General features: G+C 38.3%; 1 protein-coding gene across 1 annotated transcript in view; it reads right to left on the bottom strand.

The window, feature by feature from the left end:
• nrg3b (neuregulin 3b) overlaps positions 1-16,991 on the bottom strand; it is a 202,627-nt gene that overhangs the window by 26,781 nt on the left and 158,855 nt on the right. The window contains exon 3 of the mRNA XM_067576593.1: positions 2,438-2,511. Within this exon, the coding sequence (XP_067432694.1) occupies positions 2,438-2,511 (74 nt within the window). The remainder of the gene's footprint in view (positions 1-2,437; positions 2,512-16,991) is intronic.

Raw genomic sequence — 16,991 nt, 5'->3', positions numbered from 1 at the left:
AGTGTGTGCATGTATGTGTGTATGTTAGTACATGATTTGGCTTTTGAAAGCAGGATAATCCTCAAAACCCTTGGTAATCTGGGTAAATTTTAGATTACTCTGTATCAACAGAGATCAAAATAGGCTTCGTTCCTCTCTAAAATCATCCAGGGTACGCATCTCTTATGGTGGTTAACATTTGTGGCCATAACACAGTTTTTTGTAGTGAACAGGTGCATCTGTAGAGTTTTGATACAAGATAATTTGTATGCAGCTCTGTATTCCAGCTGTCAATATTTATTTTTTTCCTATGAAAGAGGAGATGGATGACTTTACAGCACAAAATTACTACTGAAGATTTCTGAAAATATGTTTTGACAAAGTTATAACAAGGTCTTTTATAGTCTTTTTTATTACAATAAATACATTTGTGTAAAGTATATGTCACCCACTGATTCATGCATGTATTCCATGCACCCATTTATTCTTGTATATACTTATATAATATTAACATTAGTGAGACATTATATAATTCAAAGAGAACTGACTACAAAAATATATACTGAATGTTGTATGATATTTTATATTCATGGCAGGTCTGGCAAGGCTGTGCTTAAGATGTCTGCTCATACTGTATGCAGGCTGTATATATGTATATATATGTAGTGTATATAGTGGGGGAGGATGGGGATAACTCTGGGCAACCAGAGTTCACTATGGAGCCTTCTAGAAATGTCTGGAGCCTAATTTAATGAAACACCTGTGATGGGAGGTGTCTTGCAGATCTTTGACACACCAACACTCGCCCATCTTCTTTTTATATAATGTAGCATCCACAGGTTTTCCACCTACAGCATGTGTTCTCTTTCCAAGCAGTACTGGACTATTGTATATACAGTAGTGTATACACATTCTGTATAACTACGGCATGTGAAAATGTTATTCCATATATTTATTTGTACACATTTTCATTCCCACTTACTATCTGGACTCTAAATACATTCACATCTTCTATTTCTTAAGAGCTGTGTTTACCCAGTGTTGATTAAATTGTTTTATAGGCTTACGTTTAGCTACTATGAAGATGCTGAATCACAGTTTTTAGCCCTCTGAAAGGTATACTGTAGCAGTTTTGCTTTACATTGCAAGAAATGTAGTTTTTAAAGCTGTAAATACTAACAAATGATATACAGTATATTTTATTGCGGAGTCTAAAAAAAATATAGAAGTACACAAAATAACATAAGAAATGCATATAACACATTAAACAAACCCTCTTTTACATTTTGCCTTCAAGGCTTATTGTCTTATACTGTACATTTTTAATAAGAAAAATGTATTGTGAATGTGCTGTAATCCATTTGTTTCCTCAAGTGTCCATTTTTGTGAAAAACACAAGATTCCGCTTATCTCAAATAACACCAAACCAATCTCCTGGGCTGGACACACAGGAAAATTGATGTCTGCCTATAGAAGGTAAAATAAATCCCATAGTGAAAACTGGGTGCCATGAGGGACCATGAAACATACTTCCTGACATTGGCTTTGGACCCCATTAACGGACTCTCAGTGGGCCTGGTGGCATCAAACAGAAGGCAATAGGAGTTAAGTTTTCTCTCTGACTCTTGGTGCAGAAGAGCCAAGTCACTCCATAAAATAGTGTAAATTTGTAAAGCCGCAGTCTCGTGGGAAAGGCTCGGGGCCCTCCAATTTCTCTTTCTTGTACCTCTGACTTTTGCTTTATTTTTTAACTACACTACAGAGCTGTCGTGGGGATTCAAAGACTCCAGGGGAACTGTTTTTCATGAACAACAGGAAAGTGAAGACTTCCTTTCCTTTTAGCTAGACTAAAGCAAAGCAGGATTGAAGACCGTAATAAAAGATATCGGAGGTTTTATACACAGGTTTAATTCTAATAGCATAGCTGCACAGTAGTACCTATGTAGGCTAATAAAGGAATGCAGTCTCATGATACATTTTTACTTTGTCTAGAAACTAAATCATGTTCATTTATTGCTTTAATAATTGCTCAAATTCAGATTTAAATGAAAATCATTATGACAGTATTGATCAATGTTGGACCACCTTTTATGAAAAAAATGGACGAAGTATGGAAATCCTACAGTAGATAATGCACCAACTGAAAACATCTATGTTTTACAAATCATACACTGTATACTGTAACTATGTAGCTCTGTGTACTCATTACAGGTTAGAGAAATCCTGTTGTCTCTTTACTAGATTTACGCATTGCAAGGACCCACAGGACTTTACAATCCTGCGCTGCCTGAGTTAATTTAAGGCTGATCTCACTTGATTTATATTTATCTTGTTGACTGATACAGTGCAGTCAGAGATTCGCTCAAGGGCTTGTAACACACATTTGTTATGAATTCATTTTCATGTTGCAGATCAATACACCAAAGCTGTAGGATGAAAAATAGAAAAGAGAGCGTACTTGGGTCTGACAAGATAGCATCTGTCTTGGGTACAAACTGGTCACAGCGTAGTCCATGGTAGCCCTCCTTACACCTGTGAGAGAGGGGGAAAAAGAGCAAGATTTGAGATTAGAAGTAAGACAAACCAAGCAAAAAGTAGCAAAGTACAGCATGAACTATCAGGTGAAGAGGCTTTCAGATAAGGAAAGTTAAGAAAAAGGAGAAATGGATGGTAAAAATTGGAGTGCTCACTGAGGACTGAGGTGGTGGAGGGAGATACACAGAAACTGTCGAGAGGGGTGGGGTGAGAAGAAAGAGGGGAAGGCGGAAGATAGTTGGGCAGGCCTAAGCAGCGCCTGCAGCCGCGCTGATAGCACATGACTGACAGGAATGCCAAGTCCCAGTGGAAGAAATGGGATACTGGGATGGAGAGGACTTGGCGTGATGCAAGTGACGCAAGATCTACAGTGGACGGAAAGCTGCCATAGTTGGAACACCCATATAAACAAAGTCCTGTCAAAGTCCAGATATTTGCCTTCATCATCAAATACATATCTCTGCACTGTTGATGCCTGCAGATCCCTCTGCAACTGTCATGAATATTACCACAGAAAGAATGAGATCTGGCTGTGTATGTTCCAGTGTTTTAGAAATACCCTTTATGCAAGAACATTATAACACACATATAATTCTTGTTAATGATCAGCTATTTTTCTAATCTGGTCCATATAACTGACTGAATGAAAGACAGAAATTGACTCTTCCAAATGGGCAAATTAACAAAAACACTGTTACTGTAAGAATACTTGAAGTAATACAAAAATCCAGGACAGAAGTATAAAATTCTGTGTAGTTCCTCCAATTTGGCACAATCTTGAATAGTTTTTGTCTCAGACAGAACTTCGGCATTATTTCTCCTATCTTCAATAGTGGCCATACTGTGAGCACATTCAGTGGGCTGATCCATCCCTCTGCTCTTTCAAGGCTTAGAGAAGACAATTGGGGATTTGCTTTGATGTGTCTGCTTCAACATAAACTTCTACATGAGTGAGCGATATGTCAGAGTTGTCTGCATTTTCTCTATTCCATCAGTCGATGACATATTGTGGGTAAACTGGGGGGATTTGCACTCTAACATTATCCATCAATATCTGTTCACCACATTTCCACCAGTGTCACAGATACCATATACAGTATAATGTATTGGATGAGTGACATGACTCCAATGGACCATTCAGTCTTACACAGCTTGGCTTGACCTGATAGCTTGGAAAAACAAACAAACAAACAAAAAAAAAATACAACTGAGCTAAAGCATTAAAAACTAATTGAGCAATTTAGATCACTGTTGAGTTGGACCAGAATGAATACTGAGAGATTGTCTCCGTAGTCATCTTTGTTTTTACATCTCAAACTACAGTTTCAAGTCCATTTGTTCAGTTTGTCTCAGCTCAACATATGATATCTAATGTTTTGTCTATATTTCAGTATGGAACTGCACAACTGATGAAAATCAAACACTGTCTTCTAATCTCACTCAGAGTTAATTATTGTGCCAATGCAGATACAATGCCATTTTTGTTAGGTGTCTATTTTTTCAGTTTGCACCTGTTTGGTGATTTTGAGGCTCAAAAGCAACCTGCTCTTACCAAAGGTAGATGGAGTGGCACAGGTGAGTTTGTGTTTAACAAATCACCTGACGTACAGAATGACTTTTTTAGTCCCATTTAGTAAACATAGGCAGAGATGCGTTAGCTGTTGATATGGCTAGGTTTTTAGCAACCAGTACTGCACACACTGAGCAATATTAGCATTAATTTAGAGTTGTGTTTCTGGTCACCTGGCAAACATAAATCTGATAGTCACTCTGCTTTTTTGACATGTAGTCTACAGTCAGTTTTTAAAGCTTTTTCACTGAAAAAGGCTGCCTGCTGTAGTCGAAAATAGCCATGTTTTCATTAGATTTGCAAGAGAATTTTAAGCGAACTTTTGAAATATTGCAAAAAGGAAAGTGCGAAATAGGTGCATTTCCTTCAACTGGTTTGAAGCTAATAAACTAGGCTGCGCAGCACATAGTTTCATCAGAAAATGGCAGTATACTTCAAAATGCGCATAAAAATAGATTAATGGAAACATGACTTATGACACTGGGACCAAAATGGTAATGGTACTAGCTGGAAAACCAAAACAAAAAGCTGAAGAAGGTTATGAATCTCAGCAGCCGAGGGGAACTGCAGAGGCAGGAGAAAAGTCTGACCCCTTTCACATTACAAATTTCATCCATTTTTACTATAAGAATATTGATTGTAGCTGCTTTAAATAAAATTACATGTAAACAACATCACCGATGATGAGAAGGATAGAAAGTGAGTTTTTAAAGCTTTTGAAACCGCATTGCATTTCATAGTGATCAGCACCCCTGTTAAGCTGCAGGGCGTGATCGTTGAGATGTTCATTTAGCGTTATGTGGCAGTAAAAATCTCTCTAACTGCACCTTTAAACAGTGGGGCTCATTACTGCTCAGATGAAGTGTGAAAAATATCCTTGAATAAACCCTCTCTAAATCTTAAACCTCAAACTCTTTGTGTCATTTCACATCCACAGTAATAAGCAAAACCTTTATAGTTTCTCTGCTCAGGCAAGAAGGGATAAAGAACTTGATTCTCTCCTGCCGTTCTCTCTCACACAGCCAGACTTCTACCTCTTAATCAGCCTGAAAACAAATGACTAATGCAATACACTGGTATTCTCCAAACTCTCTCTCTTTCAGACACACACACAATTATGTTGTGTTATGTTGTCCTACAGAGCAGCACACAGAGTTACCAATAGACTGACAACTGAACACTGCCAAATATCAAATACGACAATATTCTGAACCAAAAACTATAATATCAATAAAATGGCAACATTTTATGGCTGACTACTGTGTCCCAGAGATATTTTGTGTAAATAATGATTAGTTATATGAATATGATGATCAAACCGATAGAAGTAGTCACTGATTGTAACACTGAGCTAAAACAGTGACATAAGTTCAGAAAATCTTAAGTTGTTACTATAATATTGTAAATATCTGTGTTCTTCTGAATCAGAATTGTAACCACTAATGTCTCAATAATCAGTCTTATTGTTCCCTTTGAATTCGGTATTATTTGTTTATGTTTAAAATTAGTTCAGTCTGTTTTGCTATTTTCTTGCCAAATGCCATATTCTTTCACTGAGAACTCACTCTTAAAATTGGTCTGTTTTTAGCCCATATATATAAAAAATACTTTTTGTCTAACTTGTCAGCTTTTATTCTCTGCTGGGCTTGTTTTATACAATTTTATTGCTTTTATCCTCACTGTGGGACAGCAGGAAACCTGTTTCTAAACTGAGTCAGGCCCACAACTGTTTTTCCTGCTAAAAATAAAAGAAAAAAAGAAAAAAAAAAGAAAAAGAAATGATTTTGCCATATTAAGATATCAATGTTGTATCTTGACCATTGTATATTTGTGAGGCTGGGTTTAATTAATTATTTGCATCACACAGTAAATAGCACAATAATAATTTCTATGATGAATAGCATGACTTGGATTCTTATGTTCATTATTCATAGTGCACTCAGTTTCCATTTTACCAAAAAAATTAGGCAAAAGCCGGCATGATTTAAATGCTCTGAAATATAGAGTTTCAGAAAAAAAAGAAACAGATTTGAAAATTATCATTAATCCCCATGGAGACAGACCATTAAATCAGACCGAACATTTTAGAGTGAAATTGAATATGCAAAAGAACATGCCATATGATGCGTATAGTACCAGTCCAAATGACTAATGCAAAGATATCAGATTAATTACCAAATTAGAGCTGCTTTTGTATGGGAGAAATTAAGTCAGGCAACAGTGGGAGAGGGGTATAAAATAAGACAGAATCCCAGGAGAAGCTGGAGTTTTGACAGAAATATTCATCTTTCACACAATATTAAAATGGCATGTTTGTTTTAACCTTTTGCTTGAAAAGTTGTCATCATGCAAATGCATGTCACAGGAAACAGCTTTGACTGTCTCTTTTTTTGTCAGCGTGCCAATGTGAGCCAAACAGCCAATGATGCGCCGCAAAATTTAGAGAGGCACCCAAGGCGACCAGTCAGATTTCAAGGGTAAATCGTCCCTCCCCTCCTATTACTTGGCTCTGCCCTACATCACACTTTCAATGCCTGGGTGTGAGCTGAGACGCCTTGTTAGTATTCTGAATCACAAACCCAAAGGCAGAATGCCTGTCTGGCTATCTGTTTACGTCTGGGCTTGCTTTCTGTTTGTCTATGTCTCCATCTCTCCCCTCCTACCATCTTTGTAGCACTGTGAAACAAGCTCAGCCATCCTTCAATAAGATGCAAACAATGCTTTGTAAATGTGTTTGTGTGAACATGAAGTCGAATGCCTGAATGGATGATAAACAATGTGAGATAATGACAAGCTTTGAGTACGTTTGGGTGTGTGTCTCCAATGAGGGAAATAGGAGAACAAAGGACTGTATTTATGCATGTGTACATTCAAAAGGGGGAAATATTTCAAAGTGAACCCAGATTTGTGTGTGTGGATTGGAGCACATATGACAGCTTTCTGGAGTCTGTGTGTTTATATCCTATAACCAACATACATATGAACAGCAGCTATGGACTCCGAGCATGTTTTCCCCCCACTGCTCCAGAGCTTTCTGTGATTACCCAGCTGCTTTTAACACATGTTCCAGTCACAGAGAAAACACACCTCAGAGTCTGGAGGATGACGGAGGGGTGGGGAGTGCTGCCTCATAACTAATCACCATCCTGCCTGTTAATTAGTGTGAAGAAAAATGGAGGATAGTTTGAGTGCAAGGGGAGGGAAAGGAGGTTCAAGGAGGAGAGAAGGGAAGGGAATGTGATCATGTCAACCAAACTTTTCATTTACCTCCTGACGCCCATGCATATTAGCTCCCACATGTCTTATGAAATTACTCCATATGAGCTATAACTGATGAGGCACAAGGGAGGAACCATATAGCTTCAGAGAATTGAGCACTTGCTGCCTGGAATAACTAAGTTGCAACTTACTTTTGGATGTAAGATATCTGGATGTCACTGATGGTTTAAATAAAATATATTTAAACATATAAAAAGTAAAGGGGTATTAAGTATCCCTCACTTTCTGACATCTGTTGACCACCAATTGCAATGAGCCTGTTGGTCTTTGACTGATGTAATACAGCCAAATCTTTACTATTTTAATTTAGCTGGGTTTCAAAGTCCTTTCTGAACCTTGGAAATAGTTCCAGTTTCCAATTTTTGCTTTAAAGAGTGCTAGAGTGCTTTAAAGGAATAGTTCAACATTTTTGGAAATATGCTTATTTGCTCTTTTATTGACAGTTAGATGCCACTTTCATGTCTGTACGGTAACAAGACTAGGTCAAAACCTAGTATATGGCTGGACCGTGTATGGTCAGTGTGTGAAATTGTGGCCTATTTGTTACAAGGATAGTCAGTTGTAGTGTCTATTATGTGAATTCTTGAATATTAAATGTTCATCGGCAAATTTCTGTAGTGGTCCCAGTAATATTTGTTGTTAATGTGTACAGAGGTATCATATCACAAACATCTGAGTCAAAAAAAAAGGTTATAAATGCAGTTGCAAGAACTCATGTCTTTGGATGTTTGATTTAAAAGAGAACTTATTTTATTTTTAGTTATAACTATTGTAATTATCTGTTAACTCTCCCTGCTCTTACATCTGTTTCTATCTGCGGATGTCTGTGAACATATGGTCTCATCCATATGTTTACATAGGATTGGCTTGCTAGGCTAATAGTCTGTCAGCTATGTGACTTCATATCTGTGCCGGGACGTCTTTCAGAGCACACAAACACCGCAACGGCTACATCTTATTATCCGCGGGTTGGTGCTCCTGTCAGTGTCAGAGCCTCCTGGTAAATGTGTGTTTTTAAAGGTGCAGTGTGTAGATTTTAGTAGCAACTTGTGGAACGGACTTGGCAGAAATGGAATATAATATTTATAAGTATGTTTATTGAGCTGTTTATATCTACAGATGGAGTAGGTCCTCCTCCATGGAACCCGCTATGTTGCACAGCCATGTTTCAACATTAGCCCAGAATGGACAAACCAAACATTGGGTTTAGTGAGGGCCTTTTGCGTTTTTTCGTGGCCACCATAGGTTATCCTACATGCATGGAAGGGGAGGGGGGCCGGTGTATTCAGTTGGTTGCAATCTGCAACCTGAACGCTAGATGCCACTAAATCCTACACACTGCACCTTTAAAACTTATTTTGGGACTTCGCTCACTCTGTCACTCGAGAATCCGCTGTGAATGCCCCCTGAGGACTTAATAGAAACCAGGGTTGCCAACTCTCATGCTACTGGCATGTGACACGCACGTTCACCGTCAGTCTCACGCTGACCAAACAATTTTCACGCCAAAACTCTGTGACAGCAACAGAGATGAACAGACAAAAGTATTATGGTCAAAGTCCTCCTAGCATTCGAAAACTGGGTGTTTCATTTTGGTGTTTCCATGGAGCGGCATCCACAATGCTTATCTCCGTGTTGATTGGACAGCTGCTCAAGTTCACAGCCAGGAGCCCAGAAGGTGTTCAAGAAAGCCAACCACACTCCAACTAACCTGGCATCAACCAAGGTAAGTGATGTGGATTAATTAATTAACAAACCAAGGGTGTTTGTTAAAAAGACTTGCACTAGATGGGACACTGTCATCCATTATGTGCATCAAAAGTAATCGGATCGAACCATGCTGCTACAAATACGAGCCACCGGTAGAAATGATAATCAAGTCCAAGTCTGCTGCTTATAGTTGTACTAGGCCCAAATAGACCCCTGTGTGTGTGTGTGTAAATGTGTAAGTTAGCTGGGCCGGATTATCCATACATCTCATCCGGTGAGTGCCTGAAGGCACCAGCCAATTTGCCGTGCTGGGGGACACCAATGTGAAAAAACCGAAAAACGTAAATAGTTTTGTGGTCAGACACAGCAGCAACATTTATAAAGCAATTGATTTAGCTTTTATTCATCATTATCCTAATTAATAAGAATATGAATAACAATAATAAGAAAACAGTTGAAAATAGCCTCTGCTGTGTGCCTTTCAGCACCACGGAGGCGTGGAGAGCGGTGAGGAGAGAGAGACTCTGTTTATTTCAATAACAGTGGTACATTTTATTGCTGATAGAAAATATTTCAAAGACCATTTTACTACTCCACCCTCCTGTGTGGAGCGAGCACACCTTTGTATTCAGGAGCGCTAAGGTTCATACATTAGTTAACTATTTTATTTTCTGTTTCACAAAGGCAAGAAGGAAAATCAAGCCTGCTCTAAATGTTGTATCTGCCGTTTCTGACAAGGAAAAAAAAATGCCTTTTTGTTTGTGGATCTTGAAATGAAAATTAAATCAATATTCTGTTTTCATTCCTTTAATTTCTTTAGTTTCTGAAAACGATAGAACAACAAAACAACCATCACCTTACCTGGCGCTCTATGATCATTGCTTGCAACAGGTGTTATCGGGCTTTCATTGTTTCATTGTTATATGCGTGTAATGATTTTTTTAGACAAACTCTGTTATGGTTTTGCATGTAGACCTCATACAGGCCATTTATGATGGAGATAATAATATTTAACATAACGTGTTGCATTGGGATGTGAGTTGCATTCAGATTGGAGCATCATTGTAAGGGTTGGTATGGCATGTCTATCTATGGTGTCAGGTTTATGGTTGTGGCTTACATTTTTCTGCAGTATGTGTTTTGAGCATGTACTTCAGCAATAAGTTTATGTTAGTCTATGGTCAATATTCTCACAGTAAATTTCACTTTTTTATGTGTAAAGTGGGAAGAGGGGGGCACTTTAAGTGTGGTCACCCTAGGGCACCACACTGTGTTAATCCATGCCTGAAGTGAGTGAATGAGCGTTCATGTATATATTTGGCTAAGTGAGTGAGTGAGAGAGAGAGAGAGAGACACATGTGTAAACTGTATACTGTTTTAAACCCTGATGGTGAATTGAGTCCAAATAGGTGCATGTGATTAAGTGCGCATGTGCATACGTGTGATTAAACCCATGGCATATAAATCTCACTCCAGCCAGGCAGCCAAGTTGGCAATCCTGTAGAAATTGCTTGCGCCAATTCATTTTGAAAGAGCAATGGCAAATGGAGAAATTCCAACACTGGGTTGGCCAACCAATAGTGTAACTTCATCACTCAGTCAGTGAATTAGTGATAGACAGACATACAGGGTTATAGGGCTGGTCTGTGGCCAGTCCAGCCAAAAATGAAGCTACAGCCGGCAGCTAGTTAGCTTAGCTTAGCATTAAGAGTGTAGACATGCAAAAACTGTGCCAAGCCAAGAAATAGTCCCGGATTTTGTCACCTTTGATCAGGGCAAGGCCAACTGTTTCCCTCTGTTTCCCCCATTCTTTATGCTAAGCTAAGCTTACCATCTATAGAAAGCAAATAAGCCTATCTAGCAAAAGGTTGAACTAGTCCTTTAAAAACTTCTCAAATCTGAGGTTCAAAGTTCATTCTTGACCTCAGAAACTGCTCTGAAAAATCCACAATTTCCTGAAAAAATCCCTCTGCTGATGGTGCTCAAATGACACATGAAGAGCTCTTCACATGAAGAGCATGTGATTTGATAGAAAGCTCCAGAGCAGCTATTAATTAGACCTCGTGCTGTAGTTTTCTCAGATGTATTCTCTCATCTGGATCTATCATGAAGCATTAAATAAAGAGGCACTAATTAATAATTCATGATTTTTTTTCTATCATTGCTATTCCAATAGTAAGAATTGGGATGATATATCATTAAAAGTACTTAATTAAGTTCATTTTTTGTAGCTTTGTAGATTATATACTGCTAAAAATTAAATAAAGTAATTCATCTCTTTTATGGTGCCTATATTCTGAGATAGTTAAATGCAAATGCTTTTCTAAGGACACAAGTAGCTGCATTGGAAATTTAATTAGCGATTAGAACATTTGGAATCCTGTAGGGGTCAATATTTTGGTTATGCCATGTAAGAAGATAAGGTTCAGCACAGTCACAGCCTCAATCTGACAAATCGGTGTATCCCTGAACTGCAAGACATTAATATCACCAGCTTTTACACGTTAGCTGTATGTGCCAAACTGAAATGAATAACTTCTTAGTCAAGCTGGCATTAACATATGACTGAAAAGAAACCCAGTAAACCTACAGTGAGAGGAAGAAACACTGCATGCTTGCAAAACTTGGCACTTGATCCAATCATCAGCGTGATGATTGGGAAGTTAACATGAAGAATCTACAAATAAATTGAAACACAGATAACGTTCGACTGAATCCGATTCCCTTAATTACCTGACTTCTTGGAAATGACTTTTCTTCAGTCTCACCATCAAAGGCAATCATTATTTGGCAGCAGGGGTTCTCGACACACTCAATAGACACATTTATCACACTGCACCAAGTCTTTTGACTCACTGCCATGTTTCATATGGCACACCAACTGGCGCAGTTGATGTTGTTAAGTATTACTGAATTGGGCGTTACCCCTAATTTCCATAACTTGACCTACAAGTCATGCATAATAAAATCAAGATTTGCATATGCATAGACAGCACAGATGCAATATGGCATTATGTTAATTGCTAAATATTGAAATAAATTATTTAAATTCCATTCACTATGTAGGCTTGGTGACTACTGTGATATTTTAATTTGCTCATTTCTGAGATATACTGCCCATGCTGCATTCCGCGATGCACACCTATTCTATCAAGTGTATAAATACAGCATAGGAGAAGGTGGAGGGCATGCAGTCCATTTACGCTGAATTTGATTTCCACCACTGCCTAATTTTTACCACTGGGAAGGTCGGAATGACTGACTAAAATACATTTTTTATGAGCAGAAAAATAAGTAGACCTCCAGAGATCTTGTTTCTTTTATAATAAGAAAAATACACACATAAATATATCACATCCATCACACACACACATGCATACACACACATGCACACAGCCATCCCTGCTTCACTCTCAATATCAAAGCCTAATCAGTGGCTGACACTTCTCTCATTGTTATTGATGGGCTATGAGGGAAGAATAGGCTATGAGTTGGCTGCAATCTGCCAAAATTGTTCTATAGTAAAAAAAAAAAAAACACAATACAAGGCCAAAATGCCTCCAATAAAGACAGTCTTCTGCCTTTATCGCATAAGCCATACATATTCCTATCTGTCTTTTGCAGCAGTGCAGCGGAGAAGGTAGGTTAGACATGATTTATACCTTAAGCGAATTTGATGGATGTCTATTACTATGTGTGAGCTGTTTACATGCAAGAGTGATATGCAGCTGCCAGGCTGTGTCTGTGTTCAAAACTTTAATGTTATACCAAGAAGGGGCCAAAAAAGAGGTAAAGCTAGAAAGATAGCTGTCACCGAGGAACTTGCTGAAAATATGTGGATAGAAACATAACGCGGCCACAGCAGTTACAGTAAATAATTGGCATCATAAATTTAAGTAGACTTAATTACTGTGATGACAAAACATATTAATAAAGTTGAAGACATGAAAAGTATGATGTATGAGTTTTAGTGCTATAATGCTGTGATTAAAATCAAGACTGTCAGTCAAACAACTGTAGTCTTAGGGTTTTGACTAATGGGCCTCTTTACTGTTGTAATAAATACATGGTGGATAAAGTTAAGTAAAGTTATACTGTCCTGATTCCATTAATAATATTTCACAACTTTTTGGATCCTGAATACATTTTGTGTCCCCGCTATATAATTTTTACAGTATATTGCATTTTCTTGAGCTGTACCCTGGTGTAATTGCTGCAGCAATGTCCTCATGTTGCTGCAGGGATCATTACATTTTCATCAGCTAACACAGTAAACAAGGCTGCTGCAGCCATTTCATTTATCAACGTATACACACACTTATGCAAATTTACTATCAAATGTCATCCGAGCTAACTAGCAGAAAAAAATATTTCAATAGTCACAAACAAGCGGGTAGTTCCGAGTCTGAAAAGTGAAGCCAATGTGGAAATGCTTTAAACCTGCATTCTCACTAATGGTCATTAGGGACGACTCCACTGGCTCTAAAAACAAGTCTGATTGTATAGCAGTCTATGGGAAAATCACCCTCTAAGGAGTCAAATGTTCAGTTTTTTCAGTAAGTACATTTTGTTTTAATGGTTTTAAGCTAGAGAAAATTAGCATTAGCAATAGTGTTATCATACTTAACCATAGACTGTAAATGCACCGTGCAAACCAGGCTAGCAGCTAGCGTTACTGTCAGCTCCACCCTCTCATCCAAATATGGTCACTTCTGGCTCCAAAAATCCAAGATGGCGACGGTCAAAATGCCAAATTCAAGGCTTCAAAATAATTTCATAAACCAGTGGGTGACGTCAAGGTGGTTACATCCATTATTTTTATACAGTCTATGGGTACAAAGAACAACACAGCACAAGATGTTCTGGTCTAGTGCACCCTATCCAAAATGCTCCAAAAAGTCATTAGGCTCTTGGAGGATGAAGACGTCCGGCTTGTTTGCCTCACACATCAGCAGGGCTGAATGTGAAACTGGGAGCTGGCACTGTATCACGTAGGAGTGCACACTACATCACGACAGAGCTCCCAAGCTGCGAGTCGGTAACAGGTGCTGTTTCAAAGGACTAGAGATAACAGAGGGGAAGAAAAGGGTGAGGGGAGATGGACACAGTGAGAGAGGGGGGTTGCTGCTGAAGGGGATGTATTCCTCTTCATCTTCAGAGATTTCTTTTCGCTTTCTCTTTCTAGATGTGTATGTGTGTGCACGCGAGCATGTGCACACAATCACATACACACACAAAAAAAAAATACTGACAGACTGGGAAATTCTATTCTGTTTTGAAGAGAATAATACTTAAAGCTACACTCTTGAACAGTAAGGATGAATTTTACCAGCAGTCCACATAGGTTAAATATTTATAACATTTACACTCCCAACCCTGTATAATACTACAGTAGACATCTGCATTGTGTACTATTAACCTCTGCTAGGAACTTGCTTTCCCACTTGTAGTAATTGATCATCTAGAAGTTTCCATGATGGACAAATAGAAAACAAAACCACTCTCTTTGCTATTTGGAACAAGACATTTCTAATTACTTCATATGTGAATATAAGCACAGAGCAAGCCTAACACAGCACATGGGGAGGGGGGGAGATAATGTTATCATCCATCAGCTGTATTTATGTTGATCATCTGGAGTGTTTGCTAAACATCATCAATTAATGTGTTTAGAAACGCCAAAGCAAAAGAACCAACAGCTCATATTCCAGTTTTGGCCGGTTTTTAAAGAAAAAAATGAAGTACTGTGTTGTTTCTGGTTTAGGTTTGTTGTTTATTTTGCCTGCAGGGAAGTACGTTTTTACATAATTCTTACATGCTCAATGGACATGCTAAAGAGACACAAGGACAAGATGAGATACCTATAAATAAGAGTAACAAATTACACCATATCAAACTGAATTATCCAATAATTCACCTACCAACTTTGTTCTATATAAAATACTGCAAACTAAAAATGCCACAACATGGCCATTTGAGTATGGGGGGAACAGATATAGGTTAATAACGTTTCGTTAAATGGCAAATTGAGTCAATCTCTACATTTTACCTGCTGTAACTCAAATCGGGGGAAATAAGTAGAGTGCACTTGTTTTGTCACTTGTTATGTGTTAATCTAATGTCGACTTTGGCCTAGTTTGAGGCTGAACCACTGCCAACAGTTGATGTTAAATGTATTTGTTTACACCCTACCATGGGATTTCTGCAGTGGCAGGAAAGTTAACTGGCTACATATTTTTGCCTGAGATCATCCTGACTATTTTAAAGACACCAAAGAGCTTATGAGAGCCATCAAAACAATATCTTCATGAATCACCAGAGACATTTCTGTGACTTTATTATTCATTAGACTTCCCATTTTGCAAGTGACTGCCAGACAGCCACAACACAGACTGTTGGCTGCCTCTACTATGATGCGCTACATTACGAATTTAGCAGGGGTGTTTGAACTATACCTTGAGAGGACATAATGTGATTATTAAACAGTAATAAAGAAAGATGGCAAGAGAGAGGGGAAAAAACCCTCTAGAGCCCACGCTTGTCAACGAGGTGTGTAAAAGCTTATCCTCTTTGATATCATTCACATGCCCCTTTAGGACTGGTGCCAGTAAAAAAGTAATTAAATTCAACTGTGTTGTTTGGAACCTTTACAATAGATAGAAAAATCAAGTCTTGAGTGATTATTTGCTAACAGCCTGTTTCACTTGACTTAACAAAAGGTGGCAAGAGTTGTATTAGGTGCGGCAGATGACATCAGCATAGCAGGAGCAAGAGTGACCTGAATAATTCACCTCCTCCTGGTAATGGGTAAGTGGAGATGTATGTAACATCATATTTTCGTCCGGACACGTAGTGTAAAAAGGGGGGCCTTTTGTCATTTAGCAGGTGATCCTCAGAGTAATGCAGATCACTTGCATGTTATGTTAAGGAAACATGACGAGTGCATTTAAATCTTGAATGGATTTAAAACACGCGATGTCCTACAGAGCTGAGAGAGAACTCACGTACATTTTTACAAGCACTTCCTTTATATGTTTTCAAATATACATAAGGAACAAATCATCTTTTATAAAAAAGCAAATCTGTATTGCAACTATAGGTCTTTTCTGTGAGTGATCATTTCACAGTGTGAAAGAAAGAAACACTTGTCCTTTGCGAAAGCATGTAATGGTGCAAATTATTTGCTTTAATCTTTTGCCACAATATCAGGTTCAAGGCTTCTTTATTAGTAACCAGGGGTAAACAGAAATAGAGATTCAGAAGACATCAAAACAAAATACATTAAAACAAGTGTCATCATAGTATCAAAAATAGTATCAGCGTATAAGAACTCCTAAGAAGGTCATGACAAAGTGCTTCTACACACACATAAACACTCACCCACTCACTCAGAGGCTTAAAGTGCCATGCATGGGTGAAGTGCATCATTTTGTGCTAGCTTTGTCTGGTAGTGCAATGGCTGCAGGTACAAAAGCATTTCTGTATTGTTTTCTTCTCCACCTAGGGGCCACAAACCAACAGCCGGAGCGAAGGAGCTGGAATTCGCTATGTAAGGGATGAGAACAGTCCTGAAGAATAGAGCTCGCCTTACACTGCAGCTGTGACGAGTAAAGAATTGATGGGTTGAGTTTAGACTTACCTATTAGCTTACTAGCCCACCTGACAATTTGGTTTAGAGAATTTTTGTATTTGCAGAGACAGACTACCAAACCATGACACAAGGGAAAAAGACAAGATTGACTCAATAAAAACCTGATAAAAGACGATCATCATGGTTTTATCAATGTGAAAATGGGACAGTTTTCTGAGACAAAACAAATGCTGGTCTTCAATGATCATAGTCTCATAGATTGAAGACTGACTTCTAAAATCTATGATCATTTCCATTGTCTTGGAAATGTTTGGCTCCAAGAAAAAT

The sequence above is a fragment of the Thunnus thynnus genome, chromosome 20 (assembly GCF_963924715.1).
Source record: "Thunnus thynnus chromosome 20, fThuThy2.1, whole genome shotgun sequence".
Taxonomy (NCBI): Eukaryota; Metazoa; Chordata; class Actinopteri; order Scombriformes; family Scombridae; genus Thunnus; species Thunnus thynnus.
The sequence above is the reverse complement of the archived record's forward strand: the minus strand, read 5'-3'. Positions and strand labels throughout refer to the sequence as shown.